This window comes from Leopardus geoffroyi, chromosome A2 (genome assembly GCF_018350155.1).
Source record: "Leopardus geoffroyi isolate Oge1 chromosome A2, O.geoffroyi_Oge1_pat1.0, whole genome shotgun sequence".
Lineage (NCBI taxonomy): Eukaryota > Metazoa > Chordata > Mammalia > Carnivora > Felidae > Leopardus > Leopardus geoffroyi.
The window spans coordinates 148,419,202-148,440,441 of NC_059331.1; the positions used below are offsets into that span (position 1 = coordinate 148,419,202).

At 55.5% G+C, this 21,240-nt stretch overlaps 1 protein-coding gene across 2 annotated transcripts in view; it reads right to left on the bottom strand.

Moving 5' to 3' along the window:
* Positions 1–21,240, bottom strand: part of PLXNA4 (plexin A4) — a 445,047-nt gene that overhangs the window by 34,464 nt on the left and 389,343 nt on the right. For both annotated transcript variants that reach the window (XM_045495675.1, XM_045495674.1), the window contains exons 18-25: positions 20,604–20,843; positions 19,785–19,931; positions 18,886–19,120; positions 16,015–16,157; positions 8,278–8,546; positions 5,591–5,657; positions 4,693–4,839; positions 781–940 (exon numbers count right to left, since the gene is read on the bottom strand). In XM_045495675.1, the coding sequence (XP_045351631.1) occupies positions 781–940; positions 4,693–4,839; positions 5,591–5,657; positions 8,278–8,546; positions 16,015–16,157; positions 18,886–19,120; positions 19,785–19,931; positions 20,604–20,843 (1,408 nt within the window). The remainder of the gene's footprint in view (positions 1–780; positions 941–4,692; positions 4,840–5,590; positions 5,658–8,277; positions 8,547–16,014; positions 16,158–18,885; positions 19,121–19,784; positions 19,932–20,603; positions 20,844–21,240) is intronic.

Genomic DNA, 21,240 nt, shown 5'->3' on the forward strand with positions numbered 1-21,240 from the left:
TGAGTGGGTTCTACGGGCCAGGCACTCCATTAAGAGGCTTTTACAAGCACCATCTAATTTCTTTCTTACAGTGAGGCGGGCACCGTTATTATCTCCATTTTACAGGTAAAGACACTAAGATACAGAAAGGTTAAGTGACTTGACCAAGGTCACACAGCTACAACTTCGCAGCGTCAGGACTCCAATCTGGGTGTGAGAATGAGCCACGAGGCCAAACTGCCTCTCTTCAGTCCTGGCCCCTTTGGAGCCTGGAGCTCCCCACTAGGGTCTCCCCAGGACAATATCTCATTCAACACCCAGGTGAGCCGTAACTGGATCTCAGTGCAGCTGGCCCTAACTGGCATGCCCTTGTTTATGTAGGCTATGCGATCTATTCATGGAACATTCAAATAAAATGTCATCCGGCTCCCCAGCAGGCTGTCACCTCTCATTTTCCTCTCTTCTTTTTCTCCATCCTCCATCACTGACCCAGATCCCTCCTGCCTTAGGTAGTCAGCAAAAACAACACGCACAGAACAGAGGGGAAGGGAAGGGCCCGGGGGGGGGGGCTAATGACGGTGGTGGCAGGAGCTTGGACCACACAGACTCAGCTTGCGTCCCCTTCACTGCCGATGGGACACCAGAGGCAGTGGGGCTGCCAGCAGGTGGCAGTCCCCTGTGTGCCTATTACTCACTGAGCAGGCACGGAGGGGTGCCTGCCCCCTGCCTCCTGGCCCCCCTGGTCTGTAGGAGGTGCTTCTGACCAGTCCCAGGACAGTCCTGGGTGGGCAGCCTACTCACCCAGGTCCATGTCTGCAGCCTTGGGCCGGTGGGAGCAGGGCACATTCTTGAAGATGGCATCCAGAATCTTCTCCTTGACCTGAGTAATGGTGTCGCAGTTGAGGATCTTTACTGGGACCTCGGGGCTGTTGGCATTGTCTGGGTTGACACAGCTCAGCACCTGGGGAAGGGGGAGCAGAGGCGCGTGGGGGAGGGCAGCAGGAAGAGCTGAGTCCCAGGGGCATCCTCAGACCACCACACACACCCCCACGTGCTCTCTCTCCCACGTACACGGCACTGTGTCAGCAGCACACCCAGCCCGTTGCCCTCTGAACCCTCCCCTTCCACGTGTGTGGGTCCATCCTCCCGGTCACTCCCTCTCAATGTACACGCACTCATGCGAATCTGGCTCCTTGCTCAAGAGATTTCGTAAGCTTCGATTTTTGTGACGGTCTCGGGCTGACTGGAGGTTGGAGAATCTATAAGAAGCTTAATGGGCTCTTTAAAAATAAAAAGGTGCAGGTTCAAACCACTTGAGATCCCTTCCTGGCTCTGAACCCACAAACTTGTGTTAAGGGAAAGTGGTCACCCTGGCCCAGGGCCTCAAAGTCTCCTTCTGGAACTAGTCAGAAAAATTCAGGCTCTTCTTAAAGCACCAAGCTGTATTTTTTTTCCTTTAAAAAAGTTCTGGGCTCTTTCCCAAGGCTTCTCGTTCCTTGCTGTTCTCAGAGAGGACTCTGTCTACGTGGATGGGGCTGTGCAGGATGCTGGGGGATGGGGGGGATGGCCACAGTGGGGTGGGGTGGGTGCCATGGGGCGCGGGTGGACTAGGCGGCCTGGCACGCCGGGCTCCCATACCCTCCCTCTGCCCCTGCCATCTGAGCCCCCTATGCCCCCTCCCTGATGTTTCCCTGCCACCTCGGATCTCAGATGTCACATGTCTGCAGACTCAGACGACAGCTTCCTCCCCCACCCCCTTCTGCTCCATGTGGCTGCAATCAGAACCCTGGCCCCTGGACGCCTGCCTTTTATTAGCAGCCAGACTGCTGTGAGCTCAAACAGGAACATGCTTCTTCCATTAAGAAGGAAAAAAAACCCCTCCTAAATCTATAAATCCAGATTCTCACCCTCAACGTGTCCTAAAATGAAAACAATGGTGGAAGGAATTCTGGACCATGGGTCCCTTCTGAGCCCTCTCCCAGCCCTTCTCTCTAAAGCTTTCCCGGACCCTCGCTGTCCCCTCCATGGCTGGGCATAGCCTGCCACCTGGTGCTGCCCTGGCTGCCCCTGCCGTCCTGTGCTCCGGACTCAGCCTCCTCCTCCAGGAGCAACGCAGCCTTTTCTGGGTTTCCTCCCACTAGAACCTCAAGGCAGAGGCTGCCCCACCCCAGAGTATGCCCTTCTGACGTTTCTACTTGCCCCAGGGGTTCATGGTGGCCCTAGGAGAACCCCGTGGGATGCATCAGGGCATCTAGAGAAGAGGAGGAAGTACTGAGGGACAGGGTCACCTGGCCACCGGCCAAGCCACAGCTCCACCCAGAACACCGATTCCTTATGCCCCTTGGCTAGTTTCTGAGCAAACTGCCTGAGGTTTTTTCCCTGCTAACTCAGTACTTTCGGTGTTTTAATGTGAATAGGATCACTCAGGGGTTTTGTTAGAATGCAGATTCTGACTCAGGAGGTCTGGGGTGGGGCCTGCGATTCTGCACTGTGGCAGGGAAGCATCCAGTGGTCTAGCACCTAGCAAGCTCCCGGGTGAGCACCCAGCACCTAGCAGTCTCCTGGGTGATGCAATAACCACTCCCAGCAGCAGGGCCCTAGAAGACGCGAGCCCAAGTTCTAGTATCCAGCTAATTAATCACTCAATACCTCTGAGGGCACCTAACTAGAACGTGATGCAGCCCTGAGCCTCTCAGCACCTGTCTCCTCTGTGGTACCCCTCCTGCCCAGGACAAGGACAGCAGCAGTTGGCCCAAACTGCCCAGGGCTCTTCCGGCACTGCTGAATCCCACGACTTCCCCTCTTTTTATCTGACCCCTTCATCTCGGTGGCTCCGGCCCCGGGCAGCCCTGTCTGCGGCTGTCTTGTCTTGTACGCTTGCTTCCTTTTCCTTCTTGCCAGCCAGGGGCTGTTCCCCTTCTGCCTGTTGGGAGTTCCTTTCATAGGCCTGCGGTAGCAGCCTGTCTCCCTGCAGCCCTTTCTTCCCCGGGCAAAACAATTGCAATTTCCTCCCCCTTTCCACATGGCGCCTCTTCCCCAGGTCTCTCCACTTGATGGCTGCGCTCCCCTGACCCACTCCTAGTTCCTGACATCGTCTGAAACCAGGCTGGCGTGTGAACAGTAGCCGGGGCCTCTGGAAGGAAGGATGCTGCGATCTGGGGACAGAGCATCACTGTAGCTCACGGTGCTGGATTCAGTACTGGGGAACCATGGATGGGACGGGAAAGGAAGGGGTCGGGGGAGATCAGGCAGGAGACATTTCAATGGTACTTCTAGCTCATTAAAAATCTACTGGGGTCTCTATTTTGGGAAGGTCCCCCCCCCGCCCCGCCCCTTCTCATTTTAATCAGAGCCTCTAACTCTCTCCTCTGAAGCAGAATGTGACTCAAGGAAGCCAAGCCTCCGGTCACACGCTGCTCCTCTGAAGTTTCCCCAGTGGAGCCCATCCCTGCAGGTCTGTCAAGATGCCCACCGGGTGCCTCCCCGCCTCGCCGGCCCTCTGAAGATGGAGGGGGACAGGTGCATCATTCCCAGCCAGAAGGGACTGTCTCCCCACTGGCCATGGGGTCTGGGATTCGCCCTGGGCTCACTGCTCCTGCCCGACTCTGCCCTGTGCCGGCCCAGCCTGCATGGGTCTCATCTCCCCGTAAGTGCATTTAAATCCTTTTATCTGTCCACCGGTCTTGAGGCCACCCATGCTTCACCTGCAGCGCTTATCTGTGATCTTACGTTCTACCTCCTTCCTTTCACACCCCACCCCCCTTTCCTAGAGGAGGCCAGGTGGGAGATCACACCTCCACACAGAAGAGCCCAGAGCTGTGTGAGTGCCCGCCCTGCTGGGAGGGACAGTGGCAGCCTGCTGGACAGGCATGGCGGGAAAGAGAGGACTCCCTGCCTTGTGCTCCTCACCACACCCCATCCTCTGGACAACTTTGGGAGGTATGCACGGTTGTTATCCCTGGGTAAATCAGTTCTAGTGTTATCCTCCATTTTTTTTTTTTTTTTCCAGATAAAGAAACCCAAACTCAGAGAGATTGAGGGATCTGCCCCAAATCAGCCAGCTGGTCAGAAGCAGAGTCAGGGCTCTAATCCAGACCTCATGTTCCTACATGCTGAGCTCGGCTGCCTCCTAGGGTGACAGCTGCTATTAGAAGAGGGGGTCTAACCTTGACAGAGGGAATCCCTACATTCCCTGGACAAGCGCCTTAACCACTAGTCTATCCCGGCCTTGTGGTCTATAGCTCGGGTCATGGGCGTATTTGCACTTAGACTGTAGGCAGAGCTGGGCTTCTGAAACATAAGGAACTCTTTCCGGTTTCCTCTCCTTTGGCCTCCACCTGCTCTGCATGGAACCTTCGCTCTCCATGCTGGGATTCCTTATGAGAAGTTTGTTCTGGGGAATCAGACAGCCAGCTGTTGGCAAGGGCTTGGGACCCCACGTTCAGTGCACTGGCCCGGAACCACACTAGTCTTTGCTGAAGTGTGGCTGAGCTGTGCCTGAGCGACTGGCCCCCAAATCCAGCTGCCCTGGTGTGGCGGTAACTGAGGGAGTCTGGGGGTGATGGGCACAGGTGGGACGCTTGGCTGGGCCCGTGCGGCAGGTAAGGACAGATGGCTCGCCAGCACCTCAGCCATCCCCTCTGCTGGGCAGGGGCTGTGCAGGACCAGAGCCCCCTGTCCAGGGGCATGGGCAGTGGCATGAGGCCGGCTTACCAGGGTTTTGTAGTCGATCTGTTGGCGGATGAGCTTGTCCTCACTCAGGGAGTAGCGGGCCTCTCCTGTGATGGCATCGATGGGCCCCTTCTCCATCTGCTGCTTGATGGCACAGAACAGCGAGAAGAGGGGCTCCCCGGCGCACTCCTGGACACAGAGAAGAGCCGTGCTGGGCGGACGCCAGACCAGCCCCCCGGAGCCCGTTTCTCTGGACAGGGCCGCTCTCCACTCCTCTGTCTCGTTTCTCTCCTGCTCCCCGTCCTTCTCTCTGGTGCCAACACCCCCTTCAGATGGGCGTTTCTCTCAGCTCTCTCAACCACCTGTCTTCTCCTGTCCGCCCCCTCCTCTTCACCTCCCCTGCCTCCTGTCCCTTCTCTGTTCCTCCTCCCCACCCCACCCCACCCCTGCCCATCATGAGACGGAGGTCAGTCCCTGGTGGTGCCAAAGCCTTAGAAAACAGGTAATAATTGGAGGGGAACGGATTTTCTACCTCCCAGCCACACGGGCAGCGTGCCTTGCAAGGTACCAGCCTGGAACCCTTATGGGCCTGGGGGCTGGGAGAGGTAGGACGGGAGGAAGAGGGAAAGCAAGGAAATAAGGGGTGAAATGTTTTGGGCTCACAAGGGGAACTTGGCTTTAGGGCTCACGCAGGATGCTCTCACGGCTCTGGAGAAAGCGGCCTGGGGGACAGGGGATGGTATCTCTCATGCAAGGGCTGACAGATGCTCTGTCTCCTGAGATGGTCAGGAGTCTGCCGCCTCGGGGCCAGTGACGGTGCTGAGGGGGACCGCATTTCTTGGTGGGGTTCTACGAGCCAGGCCGTGGGGAATGTGGGCTTGGGGGCATGCAGGCTCTGGTAGGGGGGTACCCCCAGAGATACCCCCACATCCAATCATACCTTGAGGAACTTGTAGAGCAGAAAAGTGAACCAATTGGTCAACATCTTCTCAGCCACCGACTCAGTCCTGTCACCAGTCACCAAGGGAACCGATGGAGCGAGACAAAGACAGAAGCAGCTGGTCAGACCCCCAAGGACTGGGAAGGCAAGGGAACAACTCCACACTGATTCTGCTGCTTGCGGCTTTTGGGCCCCATCTTGAGGTGCTAAAGAACGTTTGGATTCCATAGCCTCCTAGACACCCCGTAATGATAGGACAAGCGTTGCCCGCGAAGCCAGGAGATGACATTCTGGTGCCAGGCTCCCTGGTGCACGTTTGGAGGGAACGCGCTAGACCAGCTGCCCGTCGGCACTTTCCGCGAGGAGGAAAACACTGTCCCGTCCAGCGTGGTAGCCCCCTGCCTGCCACACGTGTCCACTGAGCACTCGAAATGCAGCTAGCGCATCTGAAGAGCCGAATTTGACATTTTCTTGACCTGTGATCAATTTACATTTGGATGGTCACGTGTAGCTTGTAGCTGCAACCTCAGACAGTGCAAGCGTAGAGAACTTTATAATTTCCTATGGGTGGGGAAGAGAAGAATAAGAAACCCGGGGAGATACTAATTTGGCAGGGGATAGAAAGGAAGGCAGCGGGAGAAGCGGGTCGTGGGACAAAAACCAGACGGATTACATGGACCCCATCCCCTAAAGCTAAAGACTCCTAGAGCTAATACCTAGCTCATCCCAAGAGATGCCAAAATTGTCCTATTTCAAATTACTTTGGAACTTCCCCGGAACCTCGCTAGTGTTTCATTTGCAACGGCAGGAAGTGCCTTCTTGAGTCTACCTCGCACCCTTTGTGCTGCTACCCAAGCCCCCTTCTTTTACTTTGGAAGGGAACGACGCTGCGGCCTTGTTATGGCCCCAAGACACTTCTGGTTGCACCCGTTTAGAGGAAACAAACTCCATTCGAACTCGCGCTAAGCTTGTGGCCTCCTCCATGGAGACACGGGCCCGTTCGGGTATGTGTGGATAGGCTTTGAAAGTTGCACTTGGCAGAAGATACGGATAAGTACGATCCTGAGGCAGCTGCCAGCACACAAATGAAACTAAGAAGAGAAGAGCAAGACTGTTGAAATGAGGGGCCCAGCCAAGGGCAAGGAAAAGAAAGGGAGACGGAGGAGGGCAGAAGGAGAGAGGGCATCTGGGGGGGAGCGAGTGGAAAACAAGAGGTGGAGACGCACGGATACAGAGCGAGGCCACGCGGGGAAATTGTCGGTGGGAGCTCTGGCAGGCAGTGGCAACCCTAGAATTATGCCGGTGGGTGGCTGCGTGGTGGAAGTAAAACAAAAATCAAAATGATCTACCTTGCTGTTTCCAAAGCTGTCTGATTGCTCCGAAATGTAGCAACCTTTTGCAGCTGTGCAGGCGAATGCCCACGGCACCAGGAAAAAGCCTGAAGGAGACACTTCTGGAAGCCAAATGTAGCCACTGGACCAAGCAGGGGGCCCTGCCTCAGACCCAGACACCCAGGACGGAGGCAGAGGACAGGCAGAGGCAGACGGCCCCTGGGGCAGTCCAGGCAGAGGGCTGGACGCAAAGGCCTGATGTGGGAGTTTTCCAGCTTTGTCCACAGAAAGGCTAAAGACACCGCGCTAACAGCCTAGAGGGGAAATGGCCTTCCAGCAGGAGGAAAATGTGAAAGGCGGCATGGATGGCATCTATTTGCCATAAAGCCGAAGCCACAGGATATGGCTTCTGTGGTCACATGTGACCATTCAGGTCTCCACAGTGTCAAGGATGAGGCGTCCAGCAGTGTGCCTTGGTGCACCTGGACCCGTGCAGAGTCCCCAGCCGGTGCCAGGAAACACCTGGTGCATTGCATCAGGCAAGGGGCCACTGAAGGGCTTTCATTCGAACACAGGCCAGACCGGTGCTTCTCGGGTTTCGCTGTGCCTTCAGATCACCTAGGGTTCTCGTTAGAATACAGATTTTGATCCAGGCGGCTGTGGGCTGGGTCCTGAGATTCTGTGTTACCGAGAAGCTCCCAGTGGCTTCGCTGCTGTGGTGCTCACAGCAGTGAGAGGGGCCAGGGCCAAAGTTTCCAATCTTTTTTAACGTCTACTTATTTATTTTGAGAGAGACAGACAGAGAGAGCAAGCAGGGGAGACACAGAGAGAGAAGGAGAGAAGATCCCAAGCAGGCTCCGCACTGCTCTCACTGAGCCCGACGCAGGGCTCCAATTCATGAGCCATGAGCTCATGACCTGAACCAAAATCAAGAGTCGGACACTTGGCCGACTGAGCCACCCAGGCGCCCCTAAAGTTTCCAGTCTTAAGATGGTGAGGATGGTCCCCAGAGAGGCCCTGGGGTATCTCTCCTAACTCATGTTCTGATTTAGATAAGGCCGGGGGCTGGGCAAGTGACCTCTGAAGATTCCATGAGAGAAGAACTCCGGTAGAAAGGGCTGTAACCAGGGAAGGGTAAGGACGGAGAGAGAAGAAGGCAGAGCGGAATTAGAGGGTGAAAGAGAAGCAGCAGGGCAAGTGGACGGGCCGGGGTGGACGGGTTCTTCCAAAAGGGCATGGGGTGCGCCCTGGTCCCCCGTCTCCCCAGAAGGCACGAGATCCAGGCCAAGCGGGCTGGGCTGGGCAGGGGCCCTCTCTGACCTCCGCCCCCTGCCGCCCGCCCGGCCCGGCCCTCACCTCCTGAGCAGCAGCTTGGGGTGGTTCTTGCTCTCCAGGTTCTTGTCGATGAGGTCGGCCAGCAGCTGCTTCAGCACGTCGGTCGCGTACTCCAGCTTGCTCTGCAGCACCGTCATGATGAGCGAGGCCACGTTGCCGCGGTCGCGCATGGAAAAGCTTCGCTGGGACTCCAGGGTGCGGATGAAGGACAGCAGGAACACCTTGTTGTTGATGAGCTGGGCAAAGAGCTTCAGGCCCTTCTCCACGCGCTCCTGCCGGTAGCCCGGGACCTGCGGAGGAGCCCCCGGGGGAGTCCTGACTGCCGACCGCCAACGTGAGGCGGAGGCCAGCTGGGCCCAGGGGCCTCCCCACGGGGTGGGTGCCGCACGCTGTGGACCCTGCCCTCATCTGGCCCCGGGCACCGTGCCAGCTATTTCCTTAACCCACGTGCGGCTCACTGCCTCTTGTTTGGAGGTGAATCAGTGAGGCACAGAGAGAAGGCACCCTGAGTGATAATGGCCACGCTGGGATCTGAGTCCGCGAGCTCGTCCCTGACGGCAGCACAGGGCGGGTGGGGGGCCCTGCGCCAGGGCGCATGAGCATTATGGACAGCCCCCGGGGGCCTCCTGGAGGGGTCGTCACACCTGAGCCTCCACCTGTCCTCATGCTGACCCTTCTCTGGCCACGGGGATCCCGTTGACAGACCAGTGGCCTCAGAGTCAGGACTTCCAGGGTCCACACAGGCTCTGACTCCGCCACCCCGTGGGACCTCTGGCAGGTCCCGCAACTTCTCTGGGGCCCCAAGGTGATTCACCTAAAGAAAGAAGATTAAGCCCCACAGACCCTAGCATCTGATGTTTTCTCAGAGACTCCTCTGAGACCCTGCCGCACCCAGGGAAACGGGAGGAAGACGGGGAAGGAGGTTTCATCTTCCTGCCCGCGTCCTCTGTCCACTGGCAGAGGCCGGCGGGGGGGGGGGGGGGGGCAGGGTCTACCCAGCTCACACCAGCCAGCCACTGGGCGAGGAGGCATGGAGAACGCATCTCTGAGGTGCACCAGGCGGGCCCCACAGCTCTGCGTGTCAGGGCCCCAGACTGGAATCAGCTGGGTGCCCGGCTGGGGCAACAGCGAGGGGCTCCAGGAAGTGCGGGTATTCGCCCAGCGGGAAGCCACACGGCCACGGCAGTGAAGGGCTTTCTACCACTCAGGTAGCACGGATGCATCTTGCAGACAATGGAATGAAAAAAAGTCAGGAAGAAGAGGGCATACCGTGTAGTACCATTTACATAAAGATTCATAAGAAAACAACGGTGGCAGGAAAATGGTTATTCTCGGGGGTGGCGGTGACTGCAAGGGGGCACCCGGGGACGTTTGTGGAGGGCCGGTAGGGTTCAGCTTCCTGATCTGCATGCTGGCCTGCTGGCTGTGTTCACTCAGGGAAAATGCACTGGGCTGTGTCCCGACAACGTGTGCCTTGCTCTGTAGGTGTTCTTTCATTATAGCAAGAAGGTTGCTTAACAAATAAAGCGCAGCCTCTGCCCTCAAGGTGAAGCCCTCGGAGAACAGAGCAGGGCACCCGTGTCGTGGAGTGGGGCGCGGGAGGAGCAGGGACATTCAAACGAGGTGCCGTGTGGAGGGTTGTGCCCCCCCCCCCCCGCGGGGGTCTTGGAGAAGGAGCATCCTGTGGGCAGCAGAGAAGCCAGCAGTTTCGGGGAGGGTCAAGCTTGGGTTCACTGTCACAGCCATAGACTAGTCGGGGACCCTGAGAAGGCTCCATTCCTCCAACAGCGAAACGAAGGTACTCCAGCTAATGCGTCTGTAGACCATACTTTGCTGAGCATGGCTCTACATGCTTGAGAAATGTTGACCCATTTATTCCACATGACCCCCTATGAGCTGGGTACCGTTAATATCCCAGGGCCTCGTGACAGTGAGGAACTTTCCCAGGATCCCAAGACACAGGAGTGTCAGAGCTGGGACGGCACCCAGGCAGCCAGCACTGCATCCTGCCATCTCGGGGGGCTGGCGTGAGCCCTGAAGAAGAAGGTGCGTGAAAACCTTGGCAGTGCAGGGCCTGACACACAATCACCTTTCCCGAATGGTAGCAACTGCATCCCACTCTACTCCAGAAGTTTTAAACTGGGGAAGATGCAGGCAGCAGAGAAACCCTGTGTGCCCAAGGTCCAAGGAAGTGGCAGGCACAGAGCTGGAATGTTCACGCCGCTCACTTCCTGAGCTCCCCTGTGTCCCAGGCTCGAGGCAAGGCCCTGGAGGAGGCAGAGACGGGGCAGGCCCCTGCCTGCCCTTGGATGGTCAGCAGGAGGCCCCTCCGGAAGGCCATGTGGGAAGGCGGTACTCAGGAGAGAGATGGGAACTCGCCAGAGCCGGGGCCCCTCTTGTCCCGGCTCTCGGTCCAGCTGCCCTTGGCAAACTCCTCATTCCCCAAGGTGGGCCCGATCTCAGCTGGCATCCTGCCTGGATCCCCGGTTCCCCTCTCCACAGGGGCTGACAAGGGAAAGACAAGGGTATGAGACAGCCTCACCTTGCCGTCCGCCTGGCCTCAGTCTACCCAGCTGTCTGTGTCCCGCCGACCTCCCTCCTCGCCCTGTGACGGCCTCCAACACATGTGGGCACATTTTACCTCCTCTGTCCTTCAATCCCCACCCACCGCTCCCCCGTCCCGCCCCGCCGGAGCAACATGCCCACAACTCGTTCTACTGCTGATAGATAATGCCACTTCTGAGGCACCCAGCACGTGCAATGCACGGTGCTGGCACACTGCGATCATGGCTCCATCTAAGCCTTTAAGGACCTCGCAAGGGTGAGGGTGTCCTCTTAACCGCCTCTCAGAGAAGGTACCGCGGGCTTCCTAAGGCCAGCCAGCTGGTGCGGGATGCTGCTGGATTTCCAAACCCAAGCTTGTTTGGCTCCCGAGTCCCCATCCATCTGCCCGTCCTTCACCACACCTAGTCCTCCCCCTGGGCCTAGGAGGTGACCGAGAGACAGCCCTGAGTCTCCCCTGCAGCCTCCCACGCAGGGCCTCCTGGCAACTCAGGTTGGCCATCGAGGGCAGGGGAGCCACGTCCGGGTCTGGCACCAGGAGGAAGAGGGCACAGCCCTGGCCAGAGGGCAGGTCTGGGGAGAGGGCGTGCTCTGGACTTCTTGCCTTGGCTGCACACGCCTCCGGGGCACCAAGGACTGAGGCCCTTGGGGAGGAAGGGTTAGCAAAGCCAGCTGTGGGGTGAACCCCGTCAGCAGCCTGGGTTTTGGAATCAGAAAGACTCACTGACTCACACATGGAGGAAAGCCCTGTCACCTCTGGGCTCTATTGCCTCGTCTGTAAAATGAGAATATGAGTGCCCATGTCATAATGTTTTATGAGCATTAAATAAGATAATGTATGTAAAGTGCTTGGCACACACAGTGTGCACTTAACAGCAGTTTTATTACCTGCCTCTCGTCTTCCACTGGCTGCTTTTCACCCATCCCTCTTGCCCAGGAGTTTCTAAGACATCGAATACATCAGCCCAGTGTCTGGGGGGTGGAGAAGGTAGGAATTTTCTCCCCACTTGATGAAGGGGGCGATAGAGGTGAAGTGTCTCGGTGAAGAGTATTCAGCACAATTCCCCTTTGTAACTTGCCACCTCCCCCCAACCAGCTCCCTAAGCAAATGTCACTCTGAAACAAGACTTTCTTTATTCACCAGATGGTTCGATAGTTTAGTTGAAGCTTGTGAGTACAAAACCGGATAGTGAATTTTAATTGTAACCCAACAGGTTAGAGTTTAGGAGACAAGGATAGGTTGAAAACGGGGCGTGTGGTTACTGTTTGCTCTCTGTCTTTAAAGGATTGGTGTGTCCCCAGGGCCTGGGCAGCCCCCTAACCACATGCCATCCCTTCACCCAGGGCTAAGTCCAGGACAGATAGAGCCGGAGGATAACTCCTCCTTCACACACATCTACCGCTCATGCCCCATCAGTGGGCACCGATTCCAGTGGCTGGAAAGGTCAGGAAACATCGCTTTAGATTATCAGTGGCTTCCCTGGGAATATTTCCATACTAGGAAAGCCAACAGGGAGAAACTATTTCGGTGGCAAGGCGGGGCTGGAAGCAAATCAGAATAATCCGGGCAAGATCCCAGGGTCTTGCCGAGGATGCTGGATCTCATATGGCCCCAGGCTAATGTGGGATGGTAAAAGTTGACTTCTGTCAATTAATTAGTGAGTTTCACAGAAATGAAGAGTCGTACGTTCTGAGCACATACCCAAAAGACCAGGGGCGGGAGCTGCAGCAGGTACTTGTATACCCACGTTCTTAGCTGCATTATTCACAACAGACAAAAGGTGGAAGTGACCCTTGTGTCTACTGACAGATGGCCGGATAAACAAAATGTGGTCTATACACACAACGGACTCTTGTTCAGCCTTAAAAAGAAAAGAAATTCTACCACATGCTACAATATGGATGACCCTTGAAAACATTCTGCTAAATGAAATAAACCAGTCCCCAAAGGACAAATCCTGTGTGTTTCCACTTACACGAGGGACGCTGAGCAGTCAAGTTCATAGAGACAGAAAATCGAATGGGGGTTTCTGAGGGAGGGCAAATGGGAAGTTAGTGTTTAGTGGGGAAGATGAAAACATCCTGGAGATGGATGGTGGGGATGGCTGGACCACAGTGGGAACGTACTTAATGGCCCCGAACATGTAAAAAATGGTTGAAATAGCAAACTTCATGTTATCTTATTTTACCACCACTCAAACAAAGAAGAGCCACGTGCCCTGTGTGAAGCAGAGTGTGCGTGACAGTGAGCTGTCCTGTGTGGGCTCCCACTCAGGAAGTTGGTGCAGGTGGCTGTAACTCCTTCGTGAGCAGGAGGGTGGGAGCTGCGAGTCTGTCCTCATGATAAAGGCAAAGAAGAGAGAAGACTCAGGTTGGAGGGGAAACTTGAACGTGCCAGATGAGGAATAAGGCCGTGGTAGGGTGTGATGTGATTTATACTGGGGCTGTCGGAACCGCCCGGGCCGGGGGCGGGGTATCGACCCAGAGAACATCTCAGGTGGTTACAGCCCGGCAGGGCAGCTAGGGACTCCAACAGCTTTCAGCGAGAGGCTTGGTACAGTTAGGAAGGGCAATGAGAGGGAATCATTTGTATTCTGGTCCTAGGTACACAGGGCTGCTGTAGACAGTGAAGCAGGTTGTGCACTGAACAACCCCAAAGGTGCTGCATATGAATGATGCCATCTGGAGCACTGCAGTGTTCAACCTGCACAACTGCCCATGCGTTCCTGTAGGAGAAGGAGCCCTATAACTCTCCTGCCACCACCTCGGGCAGTCCTTGGGAACGTACTGCCCTAGTCTGTGTGTTAAACTCGTGCCAAGCCAGGCTTGAGAGTCTGAGAATCCCTGGAGATGCAAATGCATGTGGAAAGTGCGTACTCTTCCATGGACTAACACCCTAGTAGTTTGAAGCAGGTGAAAAATGAGGCTGGAAAAAGTATAAATGTAAGAGAAAAGTTAATGAGAATGAGAGAGGGGCATAGGCGTGAAGAGTGAGACCAAGGCAGAGAAGGACAGATATCGTATGATGTCACTCATATGCAGAAGTTAAGAAACACAGTAGATGAACATAAGGGAAGGGGAGCAAAAACAAGATAAACACAGAGAGGGAGACAAACAATAAGAAATACAGAGAACACACTGAGGGTGGCTGGTGGGGTGTTGGGTGGGAGGAGGGCTCAATGGCGATGGGCATTAAGGAGGGCGCTTGTTGGGATGAGCACTGAGTGTTATATATAAGTAATGAATCACTAAATTCTATTCCTGAAATCATCATTACACTACATGTTAACTAACTTGGATTAAAAAAAAAAAAGAATCAGATGCTCAACCAACTAAGCCACCCAGGCGCCCCCAAATGATATTTTTAAACAATTATTTGTTAACTTACCAGAGCCATATGTCAACTATAATACTTTATTTTGCTAGATCTAAGACCTACATCCTTTTAAAATGTCAACTCATAGGTATGGTGCTTTAATTTCATAAACAATTGTGGATTTTATATGTCTTAGGCTATAGAGTGACTTCTTTCATTCACCAAATTGGTGCCACCTGGTGTTCTGGTATTAACGTCTATAAAATAAACACGGTTATTGCTCGAATGCAGCCTGTGTGGGGGGAGGGGGTTACAGAGATATGAACTGTAAACAAGTAAACACATTAGTAAACAAGATAATATTCATTTAGAAAAAAGGGTAAGACCAAGAAAAGGAAGAGCGTATCATGATATGGCCGATGTTTTCATTTGTTTATACGACACACCTGTATACCTTATACATGTCCACACAAGAGCAGACGTGCGTTATCACGTCTCACACGGAGCAGAGGTGCGTTATCAGTGAGGACACAGAGCCTACCACCTACGGCCTTTGGAAGTGCCTCTTGGTATCTATCCACTGAGGAGTCGAGGGGACCCTCCTCCAGACAGAAGTGACTGTGCCCTCATTATAGAAGTGTGCACACGTGCACACACACACACACACACACACACACACACACACACTGGCACACAATTTATTCAACAATTATGGAGAAATGCATATGGGCCCCAAAGTCCCTGGGGACTTGCTGTGTTTTCTGTAGAGATGCACAGCGTCTCCACCCCCTTGAACAATCGTGTAGACGTTCCCGCAGGGGTCGGTACCTGCAAACCTGTGCAACCCCCGAGCGAGGCGTCTGTTGTTATGTTATGCACGAAATAAGTCTTGGAATTAGCCTTAATCTCTACTGTTGCTTTGCCTGGAGAGTTTTGATCCATCCTAATAAGTATCCAGAGCCCGAAGGCACGACAGTGACGTGCAAAGACTCATCATTGGGAGCACAGACCCTGAAGTCTAACTGCAGGACTCAAATCCTGGTGCCACCCCCTCCCAGCTGCGTGGCCCCGGAGTTCTCTGTGCCTTTAGTTTTGCTGCCTCTCAAAGAAGCGCGACTTCTTCCGACTGCTTGTGAGATAGTAAATCCGCACACACGTATGAAGTACTTACAACTGGACCGGGAGCTTAGTCGGCAGCCCGCTAACAGCGATTATGCCTTACGATTATTATTTTGCCCTGGTTTCCTCATTTATATTTTTCACTTTTCTCTGGTATTTATCTTGATAAGTCATCCGAAATCCCTTTCGGAACAAAGCACAGTATGAATATATGCATAAGCCAGATACTATGCTAGACAGGAAGTGATAAAATGTTCAAAAGATGAGGTCCTGCTGGTACAAAAGACAGTTATATTCTTATCATTCACGCTTCCACCCCTCCTTCCCAGCACATCACTTATTTTTTCCACATGTATTTATTGAGCACCAACTATGTGGTGAAATCCCTTACCTCATGGGAGTTTCCTAAACAGGAGTCCGTGAGCTCGTTACATTAGCTGCCAGATGTGTTGTTTTTGTGTATATGTACAGTTTTTCTTCAACTTCCATTCAATTCTCAAGGGCTCCATGACCCCTAGAACCCAAATCTACTCCCATCTCTGCTCAGATGGCTCCCTGGCTCGGCCCCATTTCCTCCCGAGGGACGGGCTGGCTGCCGTTGACAAGCGGGGGGTAGGGGGAAGCCTTGGGCAAGTCACATCCCCTCCCTGGCCTCAGCTTTCTCACCTCCCGATGAGGTGGCTGCATTTGCAGGTCACCGACACCTTTCTCTGCACTAGCACCTTGATGGGGAAGGCTTGGTTACGGGTCCTACTTCTCACCTCGAGGTCTCGGAGCACAGGATGGTCTTCAATCCCTGGGAACAGCACCCGCATGGTGTACGTTCTGTAATCCAGGAAGGGGATCCCAGCTCCGTCCAGGTCACTGGTCAGCTCATGGATGTCCGTCTGCAGCTCGGCAAAAGCTGGTACAAAGGGAAGCCCGTGAGACTGCTGGCTGGGGTGGGCCTCGAGTCTGAGGCTCAGAACCCTCACCCAGGCCTTTAGGAACCCTCACCTAGGCCCACACGGGCAATAGGCTGCAGGTGTGCAGGAATAACATGAGATGTTTTAAGTAGCTGGGGAGAATGATATAGGAAGGAGAGACAGAATGTGTCACAAGGAGGCTTGTCTTGGGCCAAATCCCTTCCAAAGCATGGGTGGGGGTGGCTGTCCATAGATTTGTCCTGCTGCTGGGGCCTGAATGGTTTTGGTTTACAGAATATGCTGGGGGGTAGGGGGGACGTCAAAGGACGGGGGACGGAGGGGAGAGGTTCCAGTGGTGGAGGGTCTATTCCTAATTCTGCGTTTTATAGTGGGCTTTCTTATAAAAGTGAAAAACGATTTCTTCTGCAGTCCTAGTTCTGGGCCATGCAGCTCACTGGAGCCTTCACACCACAAACCATCCAATGGGGCCAAGACGAAGGCTCTGCCACATTACTGTGTTCCTTCTGGATAGATATGCAGGGTGTATCTTTGTCTTTCCTTCCTCAAGGTGATGCCACTCCACGGTGAATTATGGTCTGCATGTGGGCACTGCTGTCTGTGGAGGCAGCTCAGGCCTCCAGATGGTCAAGACGCCCTTCCTTCCTGCCCCCAAGGAAGTCTAGCACCCGGCCCAGGTGGTCACACAGCGCCAAAGCGGCGGCCACACTCTGTCCTGAGCACAGCCCTCCTCCCAGGCCACCCTCTGCCCCGGGATGGCCGTCAGAAATGTTTCCCTACTCCATCTTCCTCCAGGGCACACGCACACATACTCGTGTGCATGCATGCGTGAGACACACGCACGTTCACACACAACCAGCGTGGATTAACACAGCCAGTGGGCACCGATGAAACGATACTTCTTACGATTTCCATAAACACAAGAATGGGAAAACAGTATTCTGTGGGCTCTACTGATCACACGACACAAACACAACACGGCTGCCCCAGGCACTGTGGACGGGGGCCCCACTGCACCCCTCAGTGCCAACTTGGGCCCATGGACGTTGGGTCTCCAGGCCTCGAGGCTTCTCATTTGCTTCTCATTTGACGGAATCGTGAGGACCCCACCCGGGCCCCTGGAGAGGCTGCTCCAGACCTCCCCTGCACTGCTCTCCATCCGCACCCCTGGTCACACTGACACGGGATGGGGGGGGGGGCCCTGCCAAGGCAAACGACTCCGAAGGCAGAGCAACCGTAACGCCTCCAAGTAGAATTCATGTATGTCCTGAGTGAGGCACGCGTGTTTGTGGGAATGTGTGCAATGTGTGCGTGGGCATTAGTGAGTGTGTGTGTGAGTGACCGTCTGGGTGTGGGCATGTCAGTGAGTTGCTGTGGCCGTGTAAGCACGCGTGTGTGTGTTTATGTGTCAAGAGGCCAGGCCAGCGCAGGGCCTGGGTTTGCGTGTGGGTGACGTCCCGGCTTACTCTCAAGTCTTTGGGGAGTCACCTTCCCCGAACCCAAGCTGCCCCTTACATGTTCCAGAGCCAGCTCTGGGCACCCCGACGAATACTTCCGTGGCGAATCTCCACGTACTTTGCTCTACACCTCTCTCGTCTCACTCACGCAGGAGAGCTCTCTCCCGAGCCAGAAGCCAAGGCCCTCTCCTGGCGCCTCCGCTGACCCTCTTCGGCTGGACTCCCTGACTGCTAATTCCTCCTTCTCCAGAACTTTCTGAGAGGAACCTGGCTTCACATTCTCCTCTCTGCCCGCTCCCCGTTGGGGGTGCTCAGCTGGCGGAGAGGAGAAGGAGGGGGGTGGTTTTTTAATCTGTCTGCAGCTTTCCTTCAAGTCACTAAGCGCCTCCAACATTCAAAGCCTCGTGCCTGCCACACATAAAAGAGATTCTAATCACTACACCTAATTAGAGGGAAGAGTACATTGCGGAGAAAAAAATTAAGCAGCGTAAATATAATAAAAGGCAGTAATTAACAGTCCCACAAGGCAGATGCCAGTGTTGACAGCTAAGGATGTACGGAGGGGACGGGATGGACCCACTTCCCCATCAGAGGGAGCTGCGGCTTCCCTAGTGGGGATGGGAGAGCCCCAGGTACAGGCCGGATTGGCTCGGAGAATAAATCCACGGCAAAGAATCCACTCAGACCCTCCCAGGGTGACTCACCAAATGATATCATGATATCTGGCAGGCGACAAAAGTCTGACTCCTAAATTTCCTTTTTGGATTTAGTGCAGCTGATTTCACATCATGGCGGTGTTGGTAATTTTTAAACATACAGGCTGGGAAACCCTCTTCCTTCTACATCTCAAATCAGCCCTACAGCCGTACCTTCCTCCTCAAGGAAGGGAGCTGCAGGTTGCTGAATGTGTCATGTCAAGACACCCCAAGGTGTCCCCAAGAGGAGAGCATAAAACCCCGGCGGCCAGGATTCTGGGCTGGAAACTGCTCTCACGGAGCTTAGGATGATCCCAGCCTGACCTGGGGAAAGAGGGGAAGGGGGCACCTGGAGGGAGGGGAGGGCGGCCTCGCCCGGGAAGGGGTGGGTCTGCTAGGATAAGGGATCTGTGTGGATACAGGCTCGGAGAGCAGAGTTAGACACCCGGCCCCCAGTGCGGCCCGCAGGTGCCCAGCCCGCTGCCCTGTGTGAGGCGCACGCACACAGACTCGGGGTGGGGGGCGGAGGGGGGGCATGGTCCCCGGTCCTCCAGTACCTTCTTTGCACTCCAGGGCCACACGCGACTCCAGGTTGTCCATTTGCATCTGCAGCCGCTTCAGCGTGAGGTCACTTTCGCGGGACTTGCGTTTGTAGGCGATGAGGACAGCTACGATGAAGATGACCAGGAGGCCGCCTGCCACGGCGATGCTGACGATGGCGGGCAGGCTGAGCGGGCTGTCCGGGGCCACGTACACCATCCCCGGGGAGTACTCCATGCCACCGACTCGGGCCTGGGGGCACAGCACGCGAGAGGAAGCTGGGAGCGGGCACGGAGCACTCCGGGGAAGCAGCCCCGGGGCAGGATGAAGGAAAGGGCTCGAGGGAGGAAAACCGTCGCGGGTCGGAACAGAGGAGAGGGTGTGTGGGGGCCTGGGGATGGGTCCGGATGGCTCAGAGCAGGCCCCCCCCCCCCCACAGACGGGAAGCTGCAAATTCCCTCAGCCGGGACTAATGTCGTCCATCTTCATAAGGAAACAGCCACGACTGGGACCTAAAGAAGTCTGACACGTCTTCAATGACCGCTCCCTGAGATTCATCCCATCATAAGGATTGGAAGACTGAGGCAGAGCATATTATGGCCCTCCTGGGGCCAACAACGGTGCTCTCCTGGAAGGGTCTCTAGCCTGTAACAGGCCATGCAGCACATCCCTAGAGCTGTTTTGCATGGCCTTTATTGTAGGACCAGCGTCAGGAAAGAATGACAATGCACAAGAAGGAGGTGGGAAGCATGACAGAGAGAAGGAACAAGGGGTGATGGGTGGCCACGAAGGAAGTTCCGAGGGGGCCAGAATCGCCTCCCGGAAAGCCCTGGCAGCCCAGCATGGAGCTAGTCCGCTCACACTCTCGCATCCCTAAGTGCCCGCCCCATCCAGATCGGGGCCCCGTCAGCCTCACCATCACTTTGTGCCTGCCGATGAGGTTGGGGGACTCGCAGAGCAGCTGCACATCCGACACCGTCACCGTGCACGGCTTCTCCCCAACCAGCACGGTGTAGTTCAGCTTCACATTACCCCCAGCCACCGGTGGGATCAGGTTCTTGCCCTGGAGGGACAGGAGAGCCTCGGTTCCCACCCCAGAGTCAGCATCATAGCTCCTGGCTGGCTGCCACGTCTCCCACCCAGAGGTCCCATCCCGCTGGCGAGCTGGTGGAGAGGCCACCTTCCACAACAAGTCCAAAAGCTTTGTGACACATACACTGCCATTCCCCTTTCCTCGGTGGGGAGTCAGTGATCGGGGCACTCTTTTGAGCTCATCCGAGCGCAGCCTCAGAATCCCTCTCAACACAGAGCTACAGTCAATCGGTACCAATTGATTGAAATTGTCACAGGAGTTAAAATTAATTTGCTACCCATGCTCCAAAGAAACCCTATGCTGTGGTTTGCAAAGGGCTACACGGGAGGAAGCAGTGTGTGCCTTTGACCTCCCAGGTCCTGGACTCGGGGGACACAGGAAGCCTGGGAGGGAGATGGCCAGGATGGGTCCAGCTGCCCCGATCAGGTCTCTACAGCCTGTACAGAGAGTTCGCCTCCCAATACAAACTCGGAGGCAGTGTTTTCCACGCTCTGGACTGTAACACAACCTCTGCTAGGGACGGCGGTCATGAAATTGGGCCACAGCCCATGACTTCTGGCCTTTCTCTGGCACTTGAAAAGCATCCCCATTCCATGCAGCAGCCTCCCGGCTTCCCACCTCCCGCCCACCACCTCACTCTACCTTCAGGATGATGGGAGTGCCAGGCTTGAGCTCCAGGACTCCTGAGGGCCCGAAGGCCTCAAACACGGGGTTGGGATAGTAGGTGAAGTTGGTCTTGTTGAGGATTAGCAGGGACTGGACGTTGTCCAGGATGAAGCCAAACTCCTCAGGCCTCTCGGTCAGGTCAGACTGGTGGTCGGGCCCCAGAGCGAGGGCCGGAGCCTGGCAGGTCATCTCAGTGGCGTTCAGGACCTCGCAGAGCTGGAGGAGCCAGAAAGGGGGACTTATGCAGTGCCTGAACCCATAGAGCCCCAACACACCCACCAGGGTTCCCCCAGCGCCATCAAACAGCATGGTGCTGACCTGGGCCGCCACCCCCCCGCAGCCACGACCACACAACCTGGGCACTCAAGCAGTAGACTCTGCAGTGACATCTAGATCTGCTTTGTCCACAGCGGGTGTGGCAGTGACTAGGGGATCTCTAAGCTAAGGGGCAGCACCGGAGGTCTGAAAGGTGGAGGAATGAGGATATGAAACCCCAGAACCCCCAGAAGTGACTGCTCTTCCGTGCCTGTACCCCAAGGTATGAAAATGCCCTCATGTCTGCTCCCTCATCCCATCGTCCCAGTGCTCCAGGGTGTCTGGGTCCCATCAGGAC